The 24,223-nt window shown below is 37.9% G+C and overlaps 1 protein-coding gene across 1 annotated transcript in view; it reads right to left on the bottom strand.

The window, feature by feature from the left end:
• Positions 1 to 21,184, bottom strand: part of NUP153 (nucleoporin 153kDa) — a gene marked incomplete at its 5' end in the record, with an annotated part of 29,617 nt that extends 8,433 nt beyond the window's left edge. The window contains 15 exon segments of the mRNA XM_010297164.1: positions 1,874 to 2,488; positions 4,156 to 4,275; positions 4,562 to 4,649; positions 4,879 to 4,971; positions 5,747 to 5,887; positions 7,470 to 7,602; positions 10,090 to 10,142; positions 10,883 to 11,029; positions 14,581 to 14,634; positions 14,734 to 14,778; positions 14,902 to 15,018; positions 16,830 to 16,958; positions 17,041 to 17,180; positions 18,473 to 18,721; positions 20,971 to 21,184. Of these exon segments, the coding sequence (XP_010295466.1) occupies positions 1,874 to 2,488; positions 4,156 to 4,275; positions 4,562 to 4,649; positions 4,879 to 4,971; positions 5,747 to 5,887; positions 7,470 to 7,602; positions 10,090 to 10,142; positions 10,883 to 11,029; positions 14,581 to 14,634; positions 14,734 to 14,778; positions 14,902 to 15,018; positions 16,830 to 16,958; positions 17,041 to 17,180; positions 18,473 to 18,721; positions 20,971 to 21,184 (2,338 nt within the window).
• Between the last annotated feature and the right edge of the window lie 3,039 nt (positions 21,185 to 24,223).

Below are 24,223 nucleotides of genomic sequence, written 5' to 3'. Positions count from 1 at the left end.
ACTAAATTACAAAACAGACAATTGTAACAGTAAAAAAAAAAATCAAACTACAAGTTAATTTCAAACTCAATCCGACAATGTAAACAATAGAAACACCTAGATTCTTCTTTATAATCTATGGATGATTTAAGCACAAATTGAACCAATGACATTTAAACAGCAACTGCAGTTCATACAATACAGCAACATAGCCTATTTCAGATGTAAATTAAAAGTAACATACTCAACTACAGCTACTAAAAGAATTTCTGGTGACACGAGTAACTCATAGTCAAAGTTAGCACCACTCAAGTTACTGATCACTGTCAAGTGATGCGAGGATGAGAATTTACCAGAATGATTCCTCACCAAATCTCAAAGACAGACATGTCCAAAACTACACCATGAACAAAAAACAAACAAAAAAAAAAACACCCCCCACCCAACAAACCACAAAACAAAACCAGAGAGGACCTCAAAGGTTCCAAACCCTCAACTCTCTGTTCAGTATACAAGCTACACTGTCTTCAACAGCAGCAGAAACCTCCATAAAAGAGGCTTGAAAGGTGACACTTGCCTTCTGATTTTTCTCCCCTGTAAAGGAAGAGATGTCACTTGATGCTGCACCCCAACAGAAAACTTCAGCTCCATAAGTGTGAGGACTGAAGTGGACACTCAGAAGGCACAAAAGTATCATATAATTGCCATGTTCACCTACAGTTTTAAACCACTGAGGGTGGTATTTAAGAGAAAGGCAGAAGATAATGGCTCAAATTCAAAACCATAAAGACAGTAATGGGCCTTCTCTTCCACAGCACATCCAGAGTATTTTTATCTTCTCATTTTACTTGCCTCTCCCATCCCCTTGACATATGTAATATAACTATGTAATTCTCTGCACCATGATGGCCACGGCAAGCCCCTTACATTTCCAGAATTCTTCCTTGCAATGGCTAGAGTCTCAGACAAAAGTGTCAGCTGATCACTCTGAGGTTGAAAGTCCACGAGAATAAGCTCCCTCTGAAATACATTACCTTATCTGAAGAAATTCCGCTCTTACTGTACAGGATGATAATAAAAGCACAATCTTCCATCTTTGATTCCCACCCCCCCACCCCAGATATAATGGCCAATGTGTTTTTTGACATAATAGTATATTAAACGATGTCAAGAGCCAATGAAAATTAACACTAAAGTAATTATTTTTGCTTTAAAAACAATACACTCACCACACTCAAAATTAATTACAATCACACATAATGGGAAACAACCCAGTACTGCACTGAAGACGATGCCTGCCTCCCCAAGGTCTGGAAGGACCTTGACCTTCTAGAACAAGGTCATCCATGTTCTGGGAGGCTACCACTGGCCTTCCTAAGCATAGCTGAACATACGGTTTTGTTTTAGCTTAGGACGACTAGTTAAACACTACACTGTCTTGTGGTTTCACACTTCTGCTTGATTACACACAAACACTGAGCAGAGACATTTTTGGCCATGTTCTGTAAATACTGTTTCTACTTACATTTTGGAAGAGGGAAAAAAAAAAAGCAGTAATTTTTCACTCTTTCTATGGAGTTCAGAGTCTTTCCCAATGAAAATAAGTACATTGGTTTTAAGTCAATTAAAGCATCTTTCCTCACCAGCTGCAAAGCAGAATATATTTCCTTCATGTCAGCTCTGCACTAATATTTCACAAACAGCTCAATTCACGCAACAGGCTGGATCTGGACCAACACCTCAAAAGTGCCTGTAACCATTCCTGCAGACAGGCACTAATTCATCCTGTCCCACACAAAAGCACACTGCTCAAAATATTTTATAGATGCAATGTATTTTATTCAGTGAAGAATGCACAGAGGCTGAGATTGAAGCAACATGAAAGAGAACACACCTGGTTTCTCAGACTGACAAGCAACACATTTGCTGTCTTCTGCCTTATTTGATACAAGGCACACCGCACAGTCCCAAGAGCCTTTTGGCTTCTTAAATTTGTCTCCAAATCCCGTAGTGACTGTTGCGTCAGTGCTGCTGGAGGAGGATGTCACTGTCACCGAGTTGTCTGTGACCGCTGGCAATGTCAGAGCAGGCGTTACTCCTGTTCCAGGCTTTGGTGTCTCACATGCTATGCATTTTGTAGCTTCGGGTTTGTTCTGGACCAGACAGGTATCACAATCCCATGTGTTGGGCACTGTTTTCAATTTGTCTTCAAAGCCCAGCATCCCTGCTGTAGGGACTGCTGCCTTAGAGGCGACACACTGACTTGAGCTTATCGCCTGTTTCGTACTCTCAACTGTCGACACTTTAGCAGCTTGACATGTTACACATTTGCCATCTGTGGTTTTGTTTTGCAGACATGGGTCATATGTGTCAGACTGCCAAAATGAGGATGCTTGTTTAGAGATGTCTTTACCTGCAGAAAAACTACTTATTGCAGGCCTTGTATAGACCACTGTGCTTGTAACAGGTTGTGCAGATGTAGGGGAGTGTGTTTTCACAGACGTAAAGCCTAGGAAAAAAAAAAACAGGAAGAGATCTTACTGATAAAGCAGTACCCTCACTACATGTAAGTTACTTATAATACTGGACTGCATAAATTTAAGCCAAGTGCCAATGGTTCCAACCACACATTCTGACTAACTGCAAGAGGAAGACCCTGGAAATCTTATCTAAAGGGATGAAATTTCATATGCTGCACTGGGACACAACAGAACGTTTATTTAAAGCTTGATTTAACTCTTCATTTCCAATAAAGTTTTAAATACAAATCTTCACTGGTAGAGATACAAGTGTAAACAAACAGCACTGAAAGCTGACTGTTTGTCATGGACTAGAAATAATCCAATTTCATTTTAAGACACCATGCCCCATCGAATCAAATTTCTAAAGCTATTTCTGCCATAGTAGATGACTCACATTCACTTCAGTAGCTGTACAGCAGTTGGTACTTGGAACAGCAGTCCACACAGTATTTCCCCACAGATACCGAGTATTAATTAATATTAAACCAGTAATAAAAATGAAGACAACAGAATAATTGTTATCTATAATATTTGTCCAAAATTCACTGGACACAGGCCAAGTCCTTAAAGATGTCAATTTTAACAGAAAACAAGAACCATCAATACGGAAACACTAAAGAAAATGCTATGGCAATGCATTTTAAATGGCAGCACAGATTTCTTGTAAAGCTAAAATGAGGAGTTTATTTTTTATTATTATGATATTGCTGTTGTTTTGGAGTTGGGTTTTGGTTTTTGGGTTTGTTTTTTTTTTTTAATCAGAAGTGGAATAGTTGAACAATGTGAATTTGGAAACTGTTTCTCAAGCTGGTGAGGAAAACTAATGTCACTTCACTCATACATCTTTCCTTAAACAAAATGCACAGTGTATTTTCTCTCACTTAGCTCTTTCCAATATAAAAAGGCACTGTCTTCTTAAGAAGTATATAGATTTGTCACTTCATAAAAAAAAAAGTCCTGATGCTACCAAAGGCTTATGGGAAAAGATCAAATTCAATACAGCCCTTTTTCTTAAAACAAAAAACATTGTCTACACACTTTATTAAACCATTGAAAACAATAGCAATTGCTTAAAAATAAAAACTAGAAAAGGGTTTTTAAAGTGGGACAGCCCACTTCTGCTTAAAATTTACATTTGAACCCATAGTAACTGTTATAATTTAAGGCCAAAAGACTTGCAGCTTTTGAAACATCTTCAAGAATGAAACTGTCTTTACTACTCTTAATTTCCTGAGATGGCGAAGGTGGGAGAGGAACGTGTGTAAAGCATTCTGCAAACACTTCCTTTCCAATTCCATAAATTTTATTTATTTAAAATTAAGCACTCATTATTTGATTAATTCTCTTTATACTTCATTTACAATTACATCCTAACACGTCAAGGAGATGCAATGCGTCTGGTTTGAAGTTGCAGTCTTCCTTTCAGCAATGAAAGCCACTTAGAATAGAAGTCCACCCTAACAGATGCAGCATTTAATGTCTGCTTGTATTTATAGCTAATACTGCATTAACTGTGACAAAGTATGTGTGTGGGGAGGTGTTGGGGGGGAGTGTGGTTTTTTTTTTGTTTTTTTTTTTGTTTTTTTTAAATCAATGCAGTCATATACTTGCGTATTTTTTGCCATATCTTCTTTAAAAGAGTTTATTATCTCACCAGGGCTTTTTAGAATGTCTAACACACTTCCTTCCTTTAAGACCTTGGCAGGTTTGGAGAGGCCATCGTATTCTTCTTTTTCTTCCTTCTTATTGCTGGTGCTGTTTACAGTGGTGGTATCTTTAAAAACAAAACAAAAAACACCTTTCACAAAGAAATCCCCTTAAAACATATTCACACTTGCTAGAAACAAGAATTTTCAACTTTCATGCTTCTTATATGAGAATCTCCAAAATTCTACCTAGTTTACAACAGTTTATAATTACAATTTGGTTAAAAGCAGATCTGTCACTGAAAACATGCTTTGCCTGAAATTGCTAATATGCTCAGAAAGGACGGATTTACTATTTAGTATACAAAAAAGAAAATCAGGATTTCAGATCTGAAGTACTAAAATTTCTGTTACCTAGAGTAAGTAAGGACGTCACTGATGTATCACTGGATCCAGAAACCTCTGCTGATTTTACAACAGGAACACTAAATGTAAACCCAATCTGCTATGAAAAAAGAGAGATTTTTCAGGTTCTGAAACTAAAGAAACTTTAATCAAATTTCACATGCAAATAAAAATCTGAAATCCAGTCTTCAAACTTTTGGTATACATGCTGGATGACAGATTATAAGCCAGAAACCTGTATATTTGTTTTACCCATTATCAGGGCCAATTCTGCTTTATTCTACTAAAGGCTTGAGAAAAGATTGAGCTTTATTTATTTTACTTACAGACAATGGAGGCAGCACTTCCGCCTCAGTAGATTTCACAATTGGAGATGAAAATTTGAACACTGGACTGCCAACATTACTTGCTGGTTGTACCTGTATTTTCAAAAGAATTAAGGTTTGTATCTAAAAGAAAAATACCCTGCTGAAACAATAGCAGCTACCTGAATTCACTAACAGACGTTCTGCAGCGATGTTGGGAAATCTGATGTTTGATATTTATATCTAATCCACAGGTAAGAATTATAATAGAAGAAAATGAAGCTTGCAAGTGAGCATATAGTACAGTATCATCAAAACAAATCCCATAAACCAAGAGAAAAAACTGAGATGCTACTTGGGTCTAAATATGGTAAATATATGGAAACACAGACCAGGCAGCTTAAGAACCTTAAAGTAACCCAGCTCAACTGTAGTGACAGCTTCAGCAAATACCTCACCATGTTAAAGCAGATATCTGCTTCACAACATACAAAAATATTTCAAGTACTCTGGAATAGATGAATGTCTATTTTACTACAATAATATTCCAAAAATTGCACTCTAGGCTCATATTCTACAGGCTTATATGACCATTAAAGCTACCTCTACTTTAATAACTTAACTTGGCATAAAATCCCAACAAAATTTCCATAGCATTTGAAGCAGTTATACAATTATGTTAACCAGAAGTTTGCGAAGTATAACATGGACAGAGGCCGAATCCAAAACTTTATGCCTCCCCTCACCTCCAAATTGGCATACAACCCTGATCTATTCAACAGGCTATAAACTAATGTTGGTTAGTTTAATAAACACCATGTTTAACATGCAACAAAGCAGATGTATACTCATCCCAAAAAAGTACTGACGATATACAACTAAGATTTACCTTGTTCATCACCGCTGTTGTTGAAACAGTGCTCAGTGACGGTGAGACAGGACTACTGGCAAGAAAACTAAAGTTGAATGAAGGCAGCGATGCAGTACTGATGGGTAGGGGTACTTTTGGTAATATGGGTTCCTCCGCTTCCTAGGTGTAAATTTTAATTGTTGTAAATTTTAATTGTTCTCTTTTTAAAAGTTGTAGATTTTCGGTTTTCTCTTTTACAAGACATACTACTTTCCTACCCTGTCCCATCCTTGATTTCTTAAAGTTAAATATAACAGAGAGATCTGTAGATTAAGACAATACAAATTTTCAAAAGGAATCCTAACGTCCCACCTCAGTCTGCCAGATCATTTTAATTTATGGCAGGCCTGTTTCCATGTCATCCTACACTTACCACCTGTCCAGTAAGGATACTGAAAGTTAGCTCAAAACTGTTACTTGTGCAGAACAGAGGGGCACAGGTCAGATTTATTTTTGTGTCCTCTACTTCAGTTATTAAAGATCTAAAGAAACATCATCCTTTCTAACTATCCTTTCATCCCTTCAATTAAGAGTACACTCTCAAGACAAATGAGAAAGTTTTACTCCTGCAAAATTAGGTAGGACAGCTTCCAAAGTTCCCAAAGTCACTACTGCAGAGAACTTGGAAAAAGAGAACATTTAAAGTATGTGAGTTTCTTACGAGTACCAAAAACCCCAAACCAAAGCACAAAATGCCAAAAAAGGAAGCCTGACTAGCAGCACAGAAGATCATACTCTCGCAAATCTAGTCTGTATCATGTATATCATGCAAGTTTAAAACTCAGAAAATATTGTACCTTAAAAACTTCTGGTCTTATCCTTGCCTTTTAAACTATTTGATTACCAAGATTAGATTAGTTAGGGTTTAAATGGGAATAGCCAATCTAATCACGATTTGCACAGTAGTACCAAGATCTACCCTGAAGTGACTAAGCAGAGACATTAAGTTGCTACTACAGAAATTTAATGTATCCTACAGCTTACATCTATTTCACAGTTTTGATTTGAAGAGTCTATTGGACCTTGATATTCAGATCATTTATACTATAGAAACATTCTCCAGTATCTGCTATTTCTTCATTTTGCATCAGCCAGAAGACTGATTTAAATTTTTTATATTTAAGATCCAGTAGTAGGCAGCTTACATAACATCCAATCAGAAAAATAATCATTGGGAGAGTCATGACGATAGTTTTATTAAATGTACTTTTCCCATTAAAACAAGAAAAAAATGCTCTCACAATGAGTTTGATTAAGTGCCAAAAATTGTGAATGATCATTCGCAGACATACAGAACACTGTCTTCTGCTTCAGACTCTTGACTTGTCTCTTCTACATGACTTAAATATGAAATAACAAATTAAATAAACTTTGTTTACTTATTGGGCACTTGTTTCAAGCCTCATTCCTTTATAAAAACTCTACAAACCTCCACCAAAATTCGTTTATTCAACTGCTAATGAGAAACTTTACAGTATGAAGCATCTCCAAGACAACATGACTAAAGATTTAAAAAATATAAAACCAAAGTTGAGGCACTTGAAACAGATAAATGAATTGGAGCTTGTCCTGAAATCCACAGCAAAAAACCCACAAAACTGAAGTGGCATTATTATAAATGACTGTAAGGCAATAAAACTGGCATATTTAACTACTCACTTCAGTAATCTCAGTGACAGCAATTAACCTAAGAGTCCCTTACCTGTTGTTCTTGTCCAGGTTTTGATATATAGTGTTCTCCGCCTTCCCTTCGCATCTTGCCACCACCACCCACTCCTCCTCCTGAAGACAGACCGTTGGATGCAGGAGTACCCAATTTAGGGTAGGTCAAACTGCTGGCACAGAATAACAATACATAGGTTGAGGAAGGAAAAAAAACAAAAAAAAAAGGAAAAAAGAAAAGGAAAAAATAAAATATCAACTTATCAACTAATTGCTTCAAGCTATTTATAGCCACTATTAGTCCTAGAACTGATACCTTCTAATCGGAATCAGAAAAAACTGTTTCACAAGTTGCTAAATGGTGGTAAGTATCTGATGTTCTAAACAGCAAAAGCGGCATTAGTAAGAGCAGCAATGAGAAAGACGTACATAAGAAACAGTCACAACATCCATAAAGGAATGATGACTAAGCTAGAAGACCCAAAATAGAAGAACTTATTTAGATTGTTATTTTCTAATGTTTCCTTTTAATAGTCCAGACAGTGGAAATTTCGACTGCCAGTTCTCCAATTCTGTGATGAGCATGTATTTTTGCAGGGATATAAAAGAACAACTAAAAATATATATTGGGGGAGAAGGGGAGAGAGCGAGCGTGCGTGTGTGCACATGAAATGCTGCCAACAGCTCTTATGGAATAGGCAAGGCTTAAATTTGTGTAGCAAGATAATACAGCAAAAGCTTCAGAAGCAGCTCCGGCTTTCCTGGGGCCATCAGCAGAAGCAGCAGAGGTGTTTGGGTGTGCCAACATTCCAGAGGTCTTTTCAGACATGAATACAGAACCCTTTTGTAAGGCATACAAAAGCATTTCTCTGTTCATTACAGAAACCTAGATCTGAACCAGAAAGATTTCCTAATCCAAGTGGGAAGGGAAAAGAAAGAACAAACAACCAAAAAATAAAAAACAAACAAAGAACCTCAAAAGCCCATACCACACCCCAAAACAGACGTGAACTACGGAACAGCAACAATAAAAAGTAGTATAGCATCAAAATTAAGTACCCCTGGAAAAAATTACCATATCAAAGCTTATCCTACAGCCAAGCAGCCATTACAAAAGTACATTTGATCACACTGGAAGACACCAGGTCAAGTTTCCAGAAGACCAAGGAAGAGAATTGGTCTAAACTTGTCAGATACTTGCAAACAGTCTGCTTAGCACTGTAACCACTGAGAGGAAGACAGATCCTTAAGGCCATATGCTCAAACTTCTCTCTAATCCAAACTGACAATCAATTTGAATTCTGAAAAAAAACCTTATGTCAAAATAGAGCTTAATTCAGACGATTATAGACTGCCTATAATAGCCCATGTTCCTCTCTTCTGTTAACACCTGTCAGCTTCTATGGGGCAAAGACAGCTTTCTGCCTTCAAGCAAGTAAATCCAATCTACAATTCTGACACAGGTTCAAAAAAATAAATAGCCTTTGGTAGGCTGAACAGAGATGTACCAAAGTACTGCAGGTTAACTGCATGAAAGGACTCTGCCCAGCTTCCCTTTATCAATGTTGGGTTCCTGCTGCACAATGTGGCACCCAACAGAGACTGGCTTTATAAAACAGTTTTTTAAAAAGGACCATCTACTCTGCAGACAAAAGTAGAACAGAGCAATAAAACTTGTGAACCGAATAAAAATCAGTTTTCTGGATCTCCCTTCTAAATGGATGAGAAGAAAGGAGTTCTACTAAAGAAAATTTAGAACAGTTTGAAAACCCACAATTAAAACTGAACATCTGTTTGCACCTATGCCAAAACCTTAGAGCCAATTTCTTACACTCCTGAAAAGATGGTTGCTGTGAAGTCAAACTATTAGATGCCAAAACAAAGGGTTGGTTTTAGTTGGGTTTATTTGCAAACCAAAGAATGCCCAAGGCAATCTAAGAAGGCTTGGAAGATGAACACAGAGACAACAAAATACGATTCCCTGCTACTGTTCTTTGAAAAGAACAAATCCTCTGAAAAGAGGTATCCTTTGAATGCAAAGTGTCTTAATTCAAGCGTTACCAAAAAGATTAGTTGCCAGAAGAGACAGCCATCCATTTTATCTGGAGGTGAAGTCATTCTACCAAAATCAAGCAATCAGTGTAACGCAAGACAATCTCCTCAAGAAGAAATGCAATAGACTGTCCTGTGATTTTGTGTTTTAGAGACAAGCTGGCACTTGGCCTCAGATAATTCTAAAGGCCTCCTGTTTTTCATGCAAAAATCTCAGAGCAGACAAGTGACTTCTCCACGAAAGGAGCATTAAAAACTGATCTTCCTCCAGGTTTTTGCTTTTTTAAAAAAATTAAAAACTAAATATAGTCCTGAACTGTAAGCCACTTCACCTTATAAAGAATCTTTCAGAAAGCGTCATTCCTTTAGGACAAAGCTTTCAGACTCTAAGCAATTAAAGAGCTGAAACTAATAGCTGCCCCCCCTAATGAACATCAAGATGCACAAATGGTTAAACTCTCTCATAATACAATTTTTTCACTGTATTTTCCATTCCCTTTACTGAGAACTGTTACTTCCCTTCCAAAAGCAGACAGACATGCAGACTGTAGTGACAAAGGACAGAGCTTTCTTCTTTCAGGTGTTTTAAATTAATAGATACGTCATACCTTTCAGATGGTTTTACTCGTCGTTCTGCAGGAAAACTCTTCTCTCTCATGCCCTACAAGTTAAGTTTGATTTATTTCAAGATTTATATGAATGTATTTATATACCATACACAAAGCAAAGACAAACAACCAATCATGTTTTGTGCTGTTTGTTTTTTTATTTATTTATACCACTAAATATACCTTGCCTACTTAAGCTCGTTCCCTAAACATTATGACTATCCACTTCGATCTCCAGCTTAAAAAGCCCATAGATTTAACACCTGGTCATTTTTACATTCATATTGATACTGGAACCATGGGGGTTCTTTCTCTGAAAGAGATGCCGATCTTGTTTTAAGGAGAGTTTATCAGGGTCTCCATCTACACTAAAGTGATTAGAATGGATAATAAAAGCTTATTGTCAGAAATCTCATTTGGAGCCTGTAGCTCACCTGAAAGAGTTTATACACAACATCAGCATGTTCCATCAGTGACAGCTTTGCGTACAGGAGCATACAAAAAGGAAAATGTTGTTTCTGTATTTTAACATTCTTTCACTGAGAACAGCCTGACCCAATAGCACATCATCACGTTCTGAAAATAACCACTAGCCACTTACTGTTCCAAAACCACAATTAAATTCATAACACCTCAAAGTATCTCTTCCACAATGGTTCCCACTGTCTTAATGCTTACCTCAAACATACTATCAGTACTCTTTGCCAAGAAATAGCACCTTAGTAGAATAATTGGTTAGAGACATTCCAAGCTTGTAAAAAGCAGGCAGAAAAGGACCAGAAAATGTACTTACTTTATGCTTTATATCTACCCTCTGGTGAATTTTGCTGGAATCAGTAGCTGAAGTCAGAGATGGCTTAAAATACTGGGTCCGACTCACTGACAGAGAGATTGCCTTTGGTGTTACGAGTTTCTTGACAGGTGGATGCTGTGATTCCATCTTTGAAAGGGAAGCAGTAATCAATTTATCCTTGCACACCCACCCAAATTACTGCAGCATTTACTGATGAAAAAAGTTACAGAACTATAAGCTTCCCATCATTCTCAGCACTCAGTGAGAATTATTTGAAAGTGTTGAAAGCATTTAGCTTGCAGAGGGATATCACCAGAAAACCAGTTATGAAATCCAGAAAGATACAGAAGTAACCGGTCTGACAAATTTTGAAATAGGATTCAGTCAGTTAACTTCACAGACAAAATAATTCATGCTACTATAAATAAAATAACTCATGTTACTGTAATATGTTCCCGCCTTTTCCTCTGCTCTGCCCACATTGTGATTTTTTTTTTTTTACTGGCTTAATCCATTAATTTAACATTCAAAATGCCAAGCAGCTAATTATACAAGCTTCTGGGTTTCATTTCTCCTACATTTTCCTCCTTTGAAGTTACACTTTTTAAAAAAAATAAAATTGTAAAATAATGTTAAAATAGTCTCATTCATTAAAATATATTCCAGTGTTTTAGATTTGCATTAGATGCAGTTAAAAGCACTGGTTTGACTTTCCTTGTCAAAGCACTTTCACAGACAAGAGCTAATTTTTAAGAAAAAGCACTGTACATTCTCCAAAACTGACTTAACAATTGTGAAACAAGAAAGACCCCAAAAGGCTACAAGATTTACCAAAGACTCCATCTGCGGTTTTAAGGACTAGAAGAATCAGGCTGAGAATGCATGCTATTATTTAAATTAGAATCCACAGAAAACTGTGTTTACAATGCAGCTTTAATTTCACAGTATCTTCCAACTCTTGGTAATAAAATTCATGCTGTACTATCTATATAAGGTGAATAAAAGTATGTTAAAAATTATTATACTAATTTTGAGACCTTGAGTAAAATGTGTTTCATTCAAGGTCACAAATCTGTTTTGAGTGAAGGATGGTCCATTGCTGTTTTTAAATGTAAATAGAATAGAATCAGAATAGAATAGTTGAATTGGAAGGGACCTATGATGATCCTCTAGTCCAACTGCCTGACCACTTCAGGGCTGACCAAAAGTTAAAACATGTTGTTACGGGAATTGTCCAGAAGCATCTTCAACATTGACAGGCACGGGGTATCGACCACCTTGCTAGAAAGCCTGTTCCAGGGTTTGACCACCCTCTCTGTAAAGAAATGCTTCCTAATGTCAAGCCTTAATTTCCCCTGAGGATGCAGCTTTGAGCTATACCCACACATCCTGGCACTGGATCCCAGGGAGAAGAGATCAGCACCTCCCTCTTCCCTTCCCCTCCTCAGGAAGCCGTAGAGAGCCATGAGGTCAGTCCTCAGCCTCCTTTTCTCCAAGCTAGACAAACTCAGCCACTCCTCAGAGGACATTCCTTCCAGCCCTTTCACCAGCTTTGTTGCTCTCCTCTGAACACGTTCAAGTACCTTAAAAACCTTCTTAAATTGTGGGGCCCAGAACTGCACACAGTATTCAAGGTGAGGCTGCACCAGTACTAAATGCAGCAGGATCATCACCTCCTTTGACCGGCTGGTTACGCTGGGTTTGATGCACCCCAGGGTGTGGTTCACCCTCTTGGCTGCCAGGGCACACTGCTGACTCCTATTGAGCCCCCTGTCAACCAGCACCCCCAGGCCCCGTTCTGCAGGGCTGCTCTCTCCAGCCACTCCTCTCCCAATTTATATTTGTGTCTGGAGTTACTCCATCCCAGCTGCAGAATCTGACATTTGTTCTTGTTCATTTTCATGCCATTGATGACTGCCCAGTGCTCCAACCTATCTAGATCCTTCTGCAAGGCCTCTTGTCCCTTGAAAGAGTCAATAACACTTCCCAGTTTGGTATCATCAGCAAACTTGCTAAGGGTGCATTCAGCTCCTGCCTCCAGATCATTGATAAAAATACTGAACAGAACTGGCGCTAGAACTGAACCCTGAAGAACACCGCTGGTGACTGCCTGCCAGTCAGATGTAGCTCCATTCACCACAACCCTTTGAGCCCTGCTGTTCAGCCAGTTCTTCATCCAGCGCACTGTCTACCTGCTCATCCCACAGTTATACAACTTGTCCAGAAGGATGCTATGAGGGACAGTATCAAAAGCCTTACAAAAATCCAGAAAACTACATCTACTGCCTTCCCTTCACCCACTAGGCAGGTGATCTTAATCATAGAAGGGTATCAAATTAGTTAAAAAGGTACAAATAAAAAAAGAAGAGTCAGCCAGTCAGATGTTTAATACACTAAGAGCTATTCTGTCTCCTGCAGATCCTTGAAATAAGAAAAATACCACAAAAAATACCTGCAGAAGTTTTGCCCAAGTGCTCAAGCCTTCTGTCAACCATACGTTTGCTTTAGCAGGAAAACACACAACCCTCTCCTCTTCTCATCAAGGGCTACCCTACCCCTGCCAGACTTTATGAGTTCTAGTATTATGAATAGACAATTTCTCTACTTTTACCCAGTGACAGCTGTGTGCAACATTCACTTCTGACTGACGTCAGGCGCTCTGCTGCAAATCTGGTAGAGCTTTCCTAATGCCTCATCACAGGTGTAGTTCCATAATTTAACTGAGAATCCGTACCAGCTTTGTTTTCAATTATTTGGATAATATTTATGGTAAAGAAATTATATGCTCTACTTTCCAATGTTCTTGTAATTTAGCATATGAGGAAAAATGGTACAGGAAAACCAAGATGTCTGTAAACTCTGAAGTGACTGTAAAATTAATTCTACTTCTAATCGAGGGATTAGCATAGAAACTTCTTGAGACATTCTGTCCATTTGTGCATTAAAACAGCAGATGAAAATTTTGCATGGAAGAAAAAACACACTTTTGATCCTTTGGTTGGCCTGATCTTAAAGTGGCCTTTTGTGGGTTTTACAATTTAATAAACTCAATGATACCTCAAATTAAAGTGATTAAAAAACACTGCTAATTTTAATTTTTTTTAACAAAACCGAAAGGAAATCATTATTTACCACAGCATTATCACCAATTCAGTGCTACCTCCAAATAGGGATTTAGGAACATGAGGTTACAGAATTGACAACATTTAAGAATTTTCCTTCTCCTCACTTTGAGCAGTAGTAAAAAACATAAGTATTATTTTTCTGCTTAAGATGAACATGGAAATCTGCACAAGGTCTGTATGATCACTCAATCAGTATTTTTCTATTTCTGATCATTTCTGCAAGAGAAAGCTTTCCTAAACAGGAAGATTAACATGGAACTTAACCCCAAGTTGAGGGCAAGATAAAACTACTTTGTGTGTTCTAGAGAAGTTGTTCTTGATTGACATATCAAGATACCACCACATAAAGATAACATAATTCTTAACCTGAGTAATCTTCACAGCCCTTCATGTAGTGTGGGTAGAAAGACAGTTTTAGCAATTTTCACACTGCTGAGACAACTATAATTCACATAATGCCAATATTAACTTGAATTCATGTGTATGCTGTCATTGAGGTTTGTGACATTTCTTCTAATAGCTATAAAGCATAGAAAGTTATCCATCTCAGCTTAAGATGTTACTGGTTCTTACCCGTTTTCGCTTGGATTGGAAGCTAGTAATATTCAGCATACTCCTGTCCACAGGCTAAGGGAGGAAAAAAAAAGCCTAAATATTAGAGGACAATTTTTTTCCTAAGAGAAGGTTCTATCCAACAAAAACATGGGGGTTTTGTGATCAACTTACAGAAGAATGGTGACTAGAAACAGAAGTCGGAATCCTTTTAGCATCCTGTTGAAAAAATAGTGCAACAAATTAAACTGGATGCTACATATGGAAGTTCTTCATCCTATACTAGCACATTTACTATGTTTTTCATACATAAGAAAACAGGTTAAAAGGAGTGTCATTTACCGCCAAAGGACTTGACATCTTCTCCAATGACTGCAAGATGCGCCGCGCTGTGGAACTTGTCACACCATAGGATTGCACACTTGCTTGTTTAGCTTTCATCTGCCTTCTTACTGGTGGCTGAAAAATTAGCATTGCAAATGTTATGATGCCTGATTTTGAATTAAACATGTGTGTATTTTATGCCCTATGGCTACACTGATGATATAACCAATACTCTCGTGATGACAGAGAAAAATGCACTCACTGAGCGTTCAAGCCATGAAGAAGAAAACATACTCTACTGACTTTATAGAAGTTTAAGTGAGGCCCTACACATCTTGCCAACAGGATAAAGCAACAAAAGAAATATTTAAGTGTAAAAGGTTATAAAAGGGAAGATGTTAGGCCTGCAGGGTCTCTGAAGCAGTAATCAGGAAAACAGAACTGAAGCAAAGACTTGTGCTGCAGAAAGTACTTTCGGTAACAAAACAGATCTTAAAACCAATGTATACAATCATCATCAGGAATTTCTAGTTTTACCCCTCCTGTTTCCTCCCTTCCCCCAAGATTACAGTTGACTGCAGATCTCTTTACTCCGTTTAAAAATAAGATCTGATTTGAACTGTAACAAATCTAAACATCTTACACAGAAAAAGTATACTGTTTTATTTGCACCACATGACTTTGAATGTAATCATAAAAAAAACCCTTCTTTCAGTGTGACTTTTTAAAAAAAATTATATTAAATCCCTCATGTAACCACATCATGCTTACCACGCTGCTATGTGAAGACAGGCAGCAGACCATACAGCATGTAAAAAACGCAAGTGAGACTCACTGTAATCCACAGCATGCAGCAACAAGCAAGCTAGTCTCTCCTTTAAAAGCCTGCTATTTTGGTTCCTCTTTCTAGCATAACCCACATTTATTTTGTAAAAAAAATAAAAATAGCTGACCAAAGAGGGCTCCTAGCTTACAAGAAGTTTTGAGTGTTCTGAAGTTTGATTTAACACCAAGTCAGAACAAACCACAAGTTTTCAAGGTTGCCCCTAAGTCAGGAACTTGTAGGTCCCCTTGTTCCATGGCAGAAACAGACTGCCAGCATAGGTCCAGCAAACTCTTATTTCCAGTTCCTTAAATAAAGTTACTTTTGACTTTTGATGATTCTTTAAAATTAAGGTCATTTTGATTTAAATACATTCCAACCAAACCAGATTTTAATGACTTCCTTTTAGATTCGACTCTACCTGCTGAGAGTTGTCAGCATTTTTAATTTACTGGTTCACTTTAGAATGCAAAGAACTCTTAGAGGCAAGTAACTCTTTTCAAGAGCTATCTGAATGACATTAAAATAGAAAGTGTTTTATTCTTTATCTTGAGATTGCATTTAGGACTGCATGCCTCCCTCTAGGTAACAGAAAAGCAAGGATCAGCAAAGTTGCCTTTTAGATACTTTTAGATACTACTATAGTAAAGACTGCAGTTTTATAAAACATACTCATATCATGAGGGTAGGCACGCTTGTGTAAGATCTACAAGACAAGTATCAGGCAGGTAGCTTTTGCTACTATAAACACAAGTTTTCAAAGTTATGCCATCATTGTTTTTATTTTGTTATATTGCTATTTTAACATAATACAGTCAGAGAGAGACAATGGTGGAAAATGGCATTTTCTGAAAGACTTAACAACAGAGGAAATCCCAACTACAACCAACTAGCCAGAACCTAAGATGCTACTGTCATTCTTGTGCATTATGACAAGTATTTCCACATAAACTGTTAAAAAAGAATTTAAACAGAACTTTTTCTTTTCTGCTCTTGAAAGCTAAGAGGGCAAAATAGGAACTGTTGCCACATTTTCAGCTCCCTGCTCACAGCTCTTTTGGCAGTGCTACCTGTTCTGTATTTCAATTACATTTTCCCTCACACCACACTACTATTCTCATACCTGATAAGGAGCAATTTGCACTTTTGTCTCCCTTGCTGCTGCAGCTGCACCACCATAAGTGGTCTTTCCAGGGTAAAATGGAGAATCCCCAAGCTGGCTTGTCTTAAAGATAGAAGTGTTTCCAAGTGACTACAGAAAGGTATTACAGTAAATGGTTAGTAAAATTGCTACACGTTCAACTTGATTAAAATTAATACTGTGTAGTACTTACAGGAGAGGGAGATCCAAAAACAGATAAATTGAACGCAGGTTTTTTAGAGCTAGCTGCAGGATGCTGTGAGAGGGAGTGAGATCTTTCAGCCTCTGTGGACCAGAGCAGTGGTGCTGAAGTATTTTTTGAAACTGTGATATCTGACAAAATGACACATACTATATGTAATTGCCTTGTGTACATACAGAACTTTAATATTAAAGATCACACTAACTCCAGAGTTCTTTAATACAGAAAAATAAGTCTTACAGAATGAAAAAGTCCCGTAACACTCATTACTCCACCACTCTAACCTTCAGAGTTCTTCAAACAGGTAAGTTTCACATATTGTATAAAAACCAAGTATCAACTCTGAACTTGAAATCTGTTCACAGAACTGGAAAAACATTACCTTCCAGTAATCTTTCAAAAGCATGCATAAGTTAATAGTATGCTTCCAATGCAGAGAAATTTTACTTCTAATTCTTTCATGGTAAAATAAAAGGGAACTGTATAAACACTGGTGCATCTATAACAGTACAAAGTTTTTTCTATGTTGGTAAAGGGTTTTAAACCTGAGAAATTCCCCAAAGGCTGAACTAACAGAGTTAACGACCTATTTTCCATGTATGTTTTATGGAGACACACCAGAAAGTTCCAGTGAACTCAGGTTATATTGCTAAACCTGGCAAAATCTACTCCAAATTGTAAACATATGTTCTCCAGAGAACTTGCTGAGCATGCCTCAATTCCCGTTTATATGTGGGATTAGAAAAAACTGCAGACCTGCTGTTTGCCCTTTCTCAGTGAGATCACCTAGGTCCCCATCTACATCAATATAACGTTGTTTGGGGTTTTTTTTATTTTAAAATGGTGTACATTCCTTACTGAACTCAGCAAAAGACATGGCAGTATCGAAAACTGATGCCTTCTACCAAGAAAGGCCAAAAAAAGCAGCCCAAAATTTCTTCAGTCAGAATAGTTCATTCATTGACCCCTGGTGAAAACACAGGAAAACATCTTGTGTTTCTATTCGTCACCTGTATTTATTCACATGTAACCAGCTAGTTAGACTGTTTAGCTAGTTAACCACCAATATCAGTTAGATATTCTGAGTCACTCTTCTTTCTAGGCAATCAACCTAGCTGTCAAGCTACAGTGAGTCATCTTCAGTTCCTACTATCCCAGTTCAAGATTTACAGATAACCTAGCTAAAAGTATGTTTATCAGCACCGACTCTTTGTAACATCAGGGTCTCATAAATGTATTCCAAAGCACAGTTATATTAAAAAGGTGACAGGATTATATACTTCAAAAATACTAAAAATTAAATTTAATTCTAACACCCAAAGCTGACATTCACCTACTTTATTTACTAAGGTGATGTGGAATATTAAAGAGTGCAAAGTACTTCATGTTACCAAAAAAATCAATTAGAGAACATGGAAGTTACCTTTATCAGATGCTCGAGAGGAGAAGCCACTGGTTGTTGAGATGTTATCATCATCATGCTGAGAGGTAGAATCTTTTATTTCTTTTACAAGAGACAGTCCAGGACTGCCAATGCCAAATGCAGAAGATGTAGAGGGCTGACAATGTGGTACTGTGGAATCCAACACGGTACAGTTCAAATGGCTCCGATGAAGAGAGGGTCTTGTTAACACATCTGAGAAGTTCAATGCAGATCTACTCGTAGATGGTTCTAAAGAAGAACAGGGAGACATTAGCTTTCCTATAGACAAGCTCACAAAAGCCAAAACCTGTTTTCTATCAACAGTCATGCTATTGCCAAGTTCTAAGCACAAAAATAGAGAAGCCGAATTTAACTTCTTCCTCACTCAGATAGGGTTTCATCTGTCTGATTACAACAGCAACACTGCTTGCAATACTAAGTATTAATGCTGCATTAAGAAGTAGTTAATGAGGTTTTACAACACCAAATTCTGACCCCATGCTCAAGTGCTCTAGCACAGAGTCCTTCACTAAATCAAGCAAGTATAAATTCCTTCTTCTGCAGATAAACCTTGCAATAAGCTTTCCAAAATTTGAGTTTACATGGCAAGTTACAGACAACTCTGCAGTTTATATCATCTTGTAATAAAGATGATGTTAATCTGAATACATAACATGAAAATGTGTTTTTGCAGAGATTGGGGGGGGGGGGGGGGGGGGGGTTGGTTTGTTTTGGTGTCATCATCCCTGCTCCCAAATTCTACCATATCAGGTCATGCTACAGGAAAAACACTATCTCCTATCTATTAACTTTGATATTTTGGCACAAAGACAAGTAAGCATCGTGGCCTCAGCTGCAAGATGGCCCTTTTTTCCTCGTGAACCAAAGCGTGTGTAAGCACTGCCAGTGTCCTTCCAAGAGGTGGTCTCAGAGCTCCAACTTGCCAGATGAACGGAACAGCTATTACTGCATATCTTGCCCAATAACCATCTAAGTACACAGTCCCTCCCAGGAATTCTGGGTATGAACATGATTTTTAGTCACTATCCTCTTGATATTTGCACTGAAGCTTAAACTAGCTAATTCAATCTTCATAACCACCACAGTAATAGTAATTAGTTCTCCAAAGCACTGGTAGATTTTTAGGACTGTCTTGTTTGAGATAAAGAAAGTGTTACCAGGCTGAAGGCTGGCCAAGCAAAGGAATACAAGCTGTAGCACATTGGTACCTCAGAGATGAAGAATCAGGCTGTCTCAAATTATAACAGTAATAGCAATTAAAAAACCTTATTATTAACTATAGCAAGAAAGATTTGTCTACAACATCCACAGACTGCAACAGAAGCTACTAAAGGTTCTAGGGTATCCATCTGCTCCTGATTTTTTGGAGCTAGAAAGTTTGCTGTGCAGCTGTTCTTACTGAAAAGTCCTTTCACATCGTTCTTCAGGAAAGCCAACACATGTTCCTCATTCATGAAGACCTTCTCTATTCCTTTATCCAAACTTATTCTCAAGCTACAGCTACGTAGAAAGCAATAAAGCTCCTTTTTACAATTAGATGACATTGGTGACAAAGGTATTTCCCCATTTTTTTTTCATTCTGCCAAGAACAGAAGCAACTGACTTTCCACACAGATGGTTACGTATGTGTGCTCAGACAAAACTTCTCTCCTTATTAAAAATTAAGTTCCACAAAATTGCTCATTTAAAAGAAACTCAAATGACAGCATATATAAATTTACAGAGGAAAACTACAGAAACAGTGAGAGGCAAAGATATAAAACAGAGATTAATCTTTTACACAGTAAATTAAGGGGTTGCAAGCTTCCTTGCCAAGGGTCCAAATAGGTTTTCAAAGACCCCACGCTAGCCATGCACACACTTTACCAATATTTGTTACCAAATATTTAAAAAATAATAGTGTCAGAAAACAAGTTTCCAAGTTCTTCATTAAACTAACAAAGAACTTTACTAAATTGACTGAAGAAGACCAAAGGGGAGAAAAAAAAAAAATTAGGACATGAAAAGGAATTTTCCTCTTGCATTTTAGCACCTGGTCTTCTGTTCTGAGGTCAACAAAACAAATTAATGTTTTTATCACTTAGGCAATTTGACAGACTTTCATTCTAGAATTTTTAAAAAGAAAATGTAACCCAGCACACTTGCAAATGAATATTATCAATATTTTGCACGTGGAATAGACTACCTGAAGTTAACTGAAGACTTCCAAGAGATGTAGACAACTTCCAGTATGTTTCACAATTATGTTTACAGTTTAAAGCTAAGAGTTTCACAAACAGTAGTTGCAGGTTTTTTGTTTGTTTTGGGGGCATTTTGGGTTGGGGGCCAGGGAGGAGGGTACTGGTGGTTGTTGGTTTGTTTGTTTTTTTTAATTCTGTCAAAAAGCTCCTTCCAGCTTCTCTTAGAAATTTAGATTCAAAACTAGAAATCTGTGAATAGATACAGATGGCCAGAATACTAAATTATTTTTCACATACCTTCTAAATTAATTCTTGCTGATTCAGGCGTGACTCTCCCATCAATCACTATGGTATCTTCATTTGCATAATCATGGTGGTAGTTTACTGGATTCTCTTCCTGGTTTACAGATTCATTTCTATCTACACATTCATCTTCACTTTTATTGAAATACTTCTGTAACCATCCAGGTACAATGTTTTTCACAGACTCTGTCACTCTGCTAATGATTCCCTGCTTGAAAGACAAAACACTTGTTAATTACAGAAACACAGTCAACAGCATATGTTGGGATGCAACCTTGCACAGACCTTGGAAGACAGACATTAGATAGCAAATATTCAGGGCAAGAGTAAGATAGAGGGGGTTGATCCTTGACATAGGATCTCTATGCTTGTGGGACATGCATGACAAAAATTCACCTAACATTGATTTACTACTAACCTATCAGTTTCTGCACCTCCCAGTGACCATGGCAATATTCAAAATTCTGAAATTCCAGCCAAAGTTCACCAGAGGCTTGTCAAGTCACAAGGGCAGCAGGAAATTCTATTTCTAGATAACTCTTGATGTACATACTTTTTTTGAGGACTCCTCCTCTTAATGCCTTCACTTGAAAAACCATCACAAACAGAAGCTCAGCAATTATCTACAGTGATAGTGATGACCCTAATAGCTGCTAAAAATCAGTGAAAGTAAATATTTCTAATGATGAACTGCAGTAACAACATGTATCAAAAAACGACTGTTATGCTCTGAACAATCAGGGTATCCTTCAAGAAACCCTGGAAGAAACAGCTATAGCTGAGTAACAGATGCCTCACTACAGGACTGTTCAATAGATCCATTTTGATCAAATTTAATCTCATGGTATGTTAAAGTTTTGGATCTCCAAACCTCAATATTCTGCAATTACTAAATACGTAAAAGCCATTTCCATTTTGACATTTGCCAATTACTTGCAACGCTTACATTCAACGTTTAAGAAATATTTATTTACCATTTTGTTTTAGGCACTCATTTGCTCCCCACCTCACCCTCAGAATTTCAAACACACCTTCCTGCCAAATCTCAGCCATGCCCAGCAGATCACTTGCAGCATGGAGCTCCCTCCCTCTTACACTGACTGCAGCCACTGAACCAGCTGCTAAACTCTGCAAGCTGCGAGCAAATGTGAAAGCTAACTCAGCAATTTAACTCTTGTTACTTTTCAGTTTTCAAAGTGTTTGAACAGATTTTTATCGAACTCTATTTTCAGTTGCTAACACATGTATCAAAGGCTCTGGAAAGGTATTTTGATATTTTTCTGGGTTTAGGCAACAGAATTTTCGAGTCAAAATTATTGTTCAGGTGTAGAAAATTGAGAATATTCCTTGAACAAGTAATAGTTACAGTCTAGTAAACAATGCTAAAACAAGAACTGGACCGTGTTCAACTTTCTTTAAAAATGTAGCACACAAATGAAACTAGAGGCCAGTATTACTGAAGTCTTTCACACACTGTAATGCAAACACCAACTTAGAGGAGCTATAATCAAATTAGATACCCTGGAATCTGGATTTAAGAGTGGAGCGGGGAAAAAGGAGGAAGGGAAGGTGGAAAACAAAAAGCCTTTTCACAGGAAGTCGTCTTAATTTACAATTTGACGTTTTTCATAATGATCTGTAACTTGATCTTGTACTTGCACAGACAGAATAAATACCCGGGGACAGTTTAAACCAGACAGAATACAGCATAATAAACACACCCATCACAATTACCACACTAAGATGTACACAAGCATGCCATGCTCTGGACGTTGCTGCTATTCTACATAAATACTAAGCCTCGTCTTTCCAACAAACACTAACTGCGTGTAATACCAGAGTTCACAAACAGTTCAGTGCGTAGTACCAGCAGAGAGGCAGTCCCTACTCTATTCCCAGTCCCTCATTTCCACCTGTCCCTGTGGCACACGCTCCCCCTTTTTTGGTGCAAATATTTTGCTGCTATGAATAAAAGCGTATCGGAAACTCACAGGAATTAATTTGCCAAAATGAGCAACTGGTCAGGACACAAACTGCATCCAAGGCACTGCACTTTCCAAAAAGCTAAGCACTACTGCATTCAGTATTGCTAGAGAGTTTCTCTGTCAGAGAATAGATACTACTAGCCATAAAGCAGGCCTGTACGATTCTCTTGCTAAGGAAATCCTCCCAGGACTGAAAGCTACCTGAGACTCAAGACAGAAGAAGTCATAGGCATCCAGAAGACTAAACACCCAATCATTAGTAATCCAAATGAGTAACTGGAGAATCCAGCTAGACTAATAATTAACCAAGATGACATTTTACCATACAGATCTAAAGACCAGACTGGTTTGACCCTTTCTTACATATGGCAGCCTTGCTAGCATTCTCCACATCATCAGCGCTTTAAGACTAAGCAGGTAACACAGGGTAACTTCCCAAACCAATCCAGGAGCTGGAATTAATTCAGTGCAGCCATACTGTAGCAAGTACTAACAGCCTGCTCCACCTGGTCTAGGTACAGTGGAAGACAAGAAGCAGAGTTTTACGCTCCAGAATACTGCTGGCTTAGTGACAAAGCAAGGAAAAGCAAAACACACGGAAATGCACCTCCATTTTCTATCTGCAAAATGAAAATACTGATTACAGGCATTGTGAAAGAACTAGGCAAGCATTATGAATGAGCCATCATCAAACACAGATCTTCCTAAAAAAAAAAAAAAAAAAAACACCAAACTCCCCTCTAAAAGTAACACAGGCACCCCATGCATGCCCACTCATCAAAAAAACAAAATTAGGGAAAAAAAAAATTTCCTTATGGTATCTCCTACCTGCCCACCACAGCTGAAAACCAATCAGTAAAGCAGCACGGTTGGAGTCCTGATTCTTCAACTTCAGCACATCTGTTTGAGCACCCTTGCCCTCTCCCTGTGCACACAACACAAGCCCACCCTGTCAGCAGCAGAGCACTCCCCCTCTACCACTCCTGCGTCACCAGCTCCGTACTTTGTCCATCCCAGGTTCCTGGGAGCTACCGTCTCCCTACACAGGCATCCTTAATCCTTCTAGAAGGCTGACAGGGATATCGCACATCTCATCGATGCAAAGAGATCTTCAGAGGTGAAATACAGATGACACGACGCAGGACAACTCTAGCAACTTTGCTTATTCCTCCAGCAAAATCAGAGCAGACCGCTCCGATCCCAATCTCCTCATGCCACAATCACGTACCAGTCCCTTCCTGAACACCTACAGCTACATCGAA

Source organism: Phaethon lepturus, unplaced genomic scaffold (assembly GCF_000687285.1).
Source record: "Phaethon lepturus isolate BGI_N335 unplaced genomic scaffold, ASM68728v1 scaffold9641, whole genome shotgun sequence".
Classification (NCBI taxonomy): Eukaryota; Metazoa; Chordata; class Aves; order Phaethontiformes; family Phaethontidae; genus Phaethon; species Phaethon lepturus.
The sequence above is the reverse complement of the archived record's forward strand: the minus strand, read 5'-3'. Positions and strand labels throughout refer to the sequence as shown.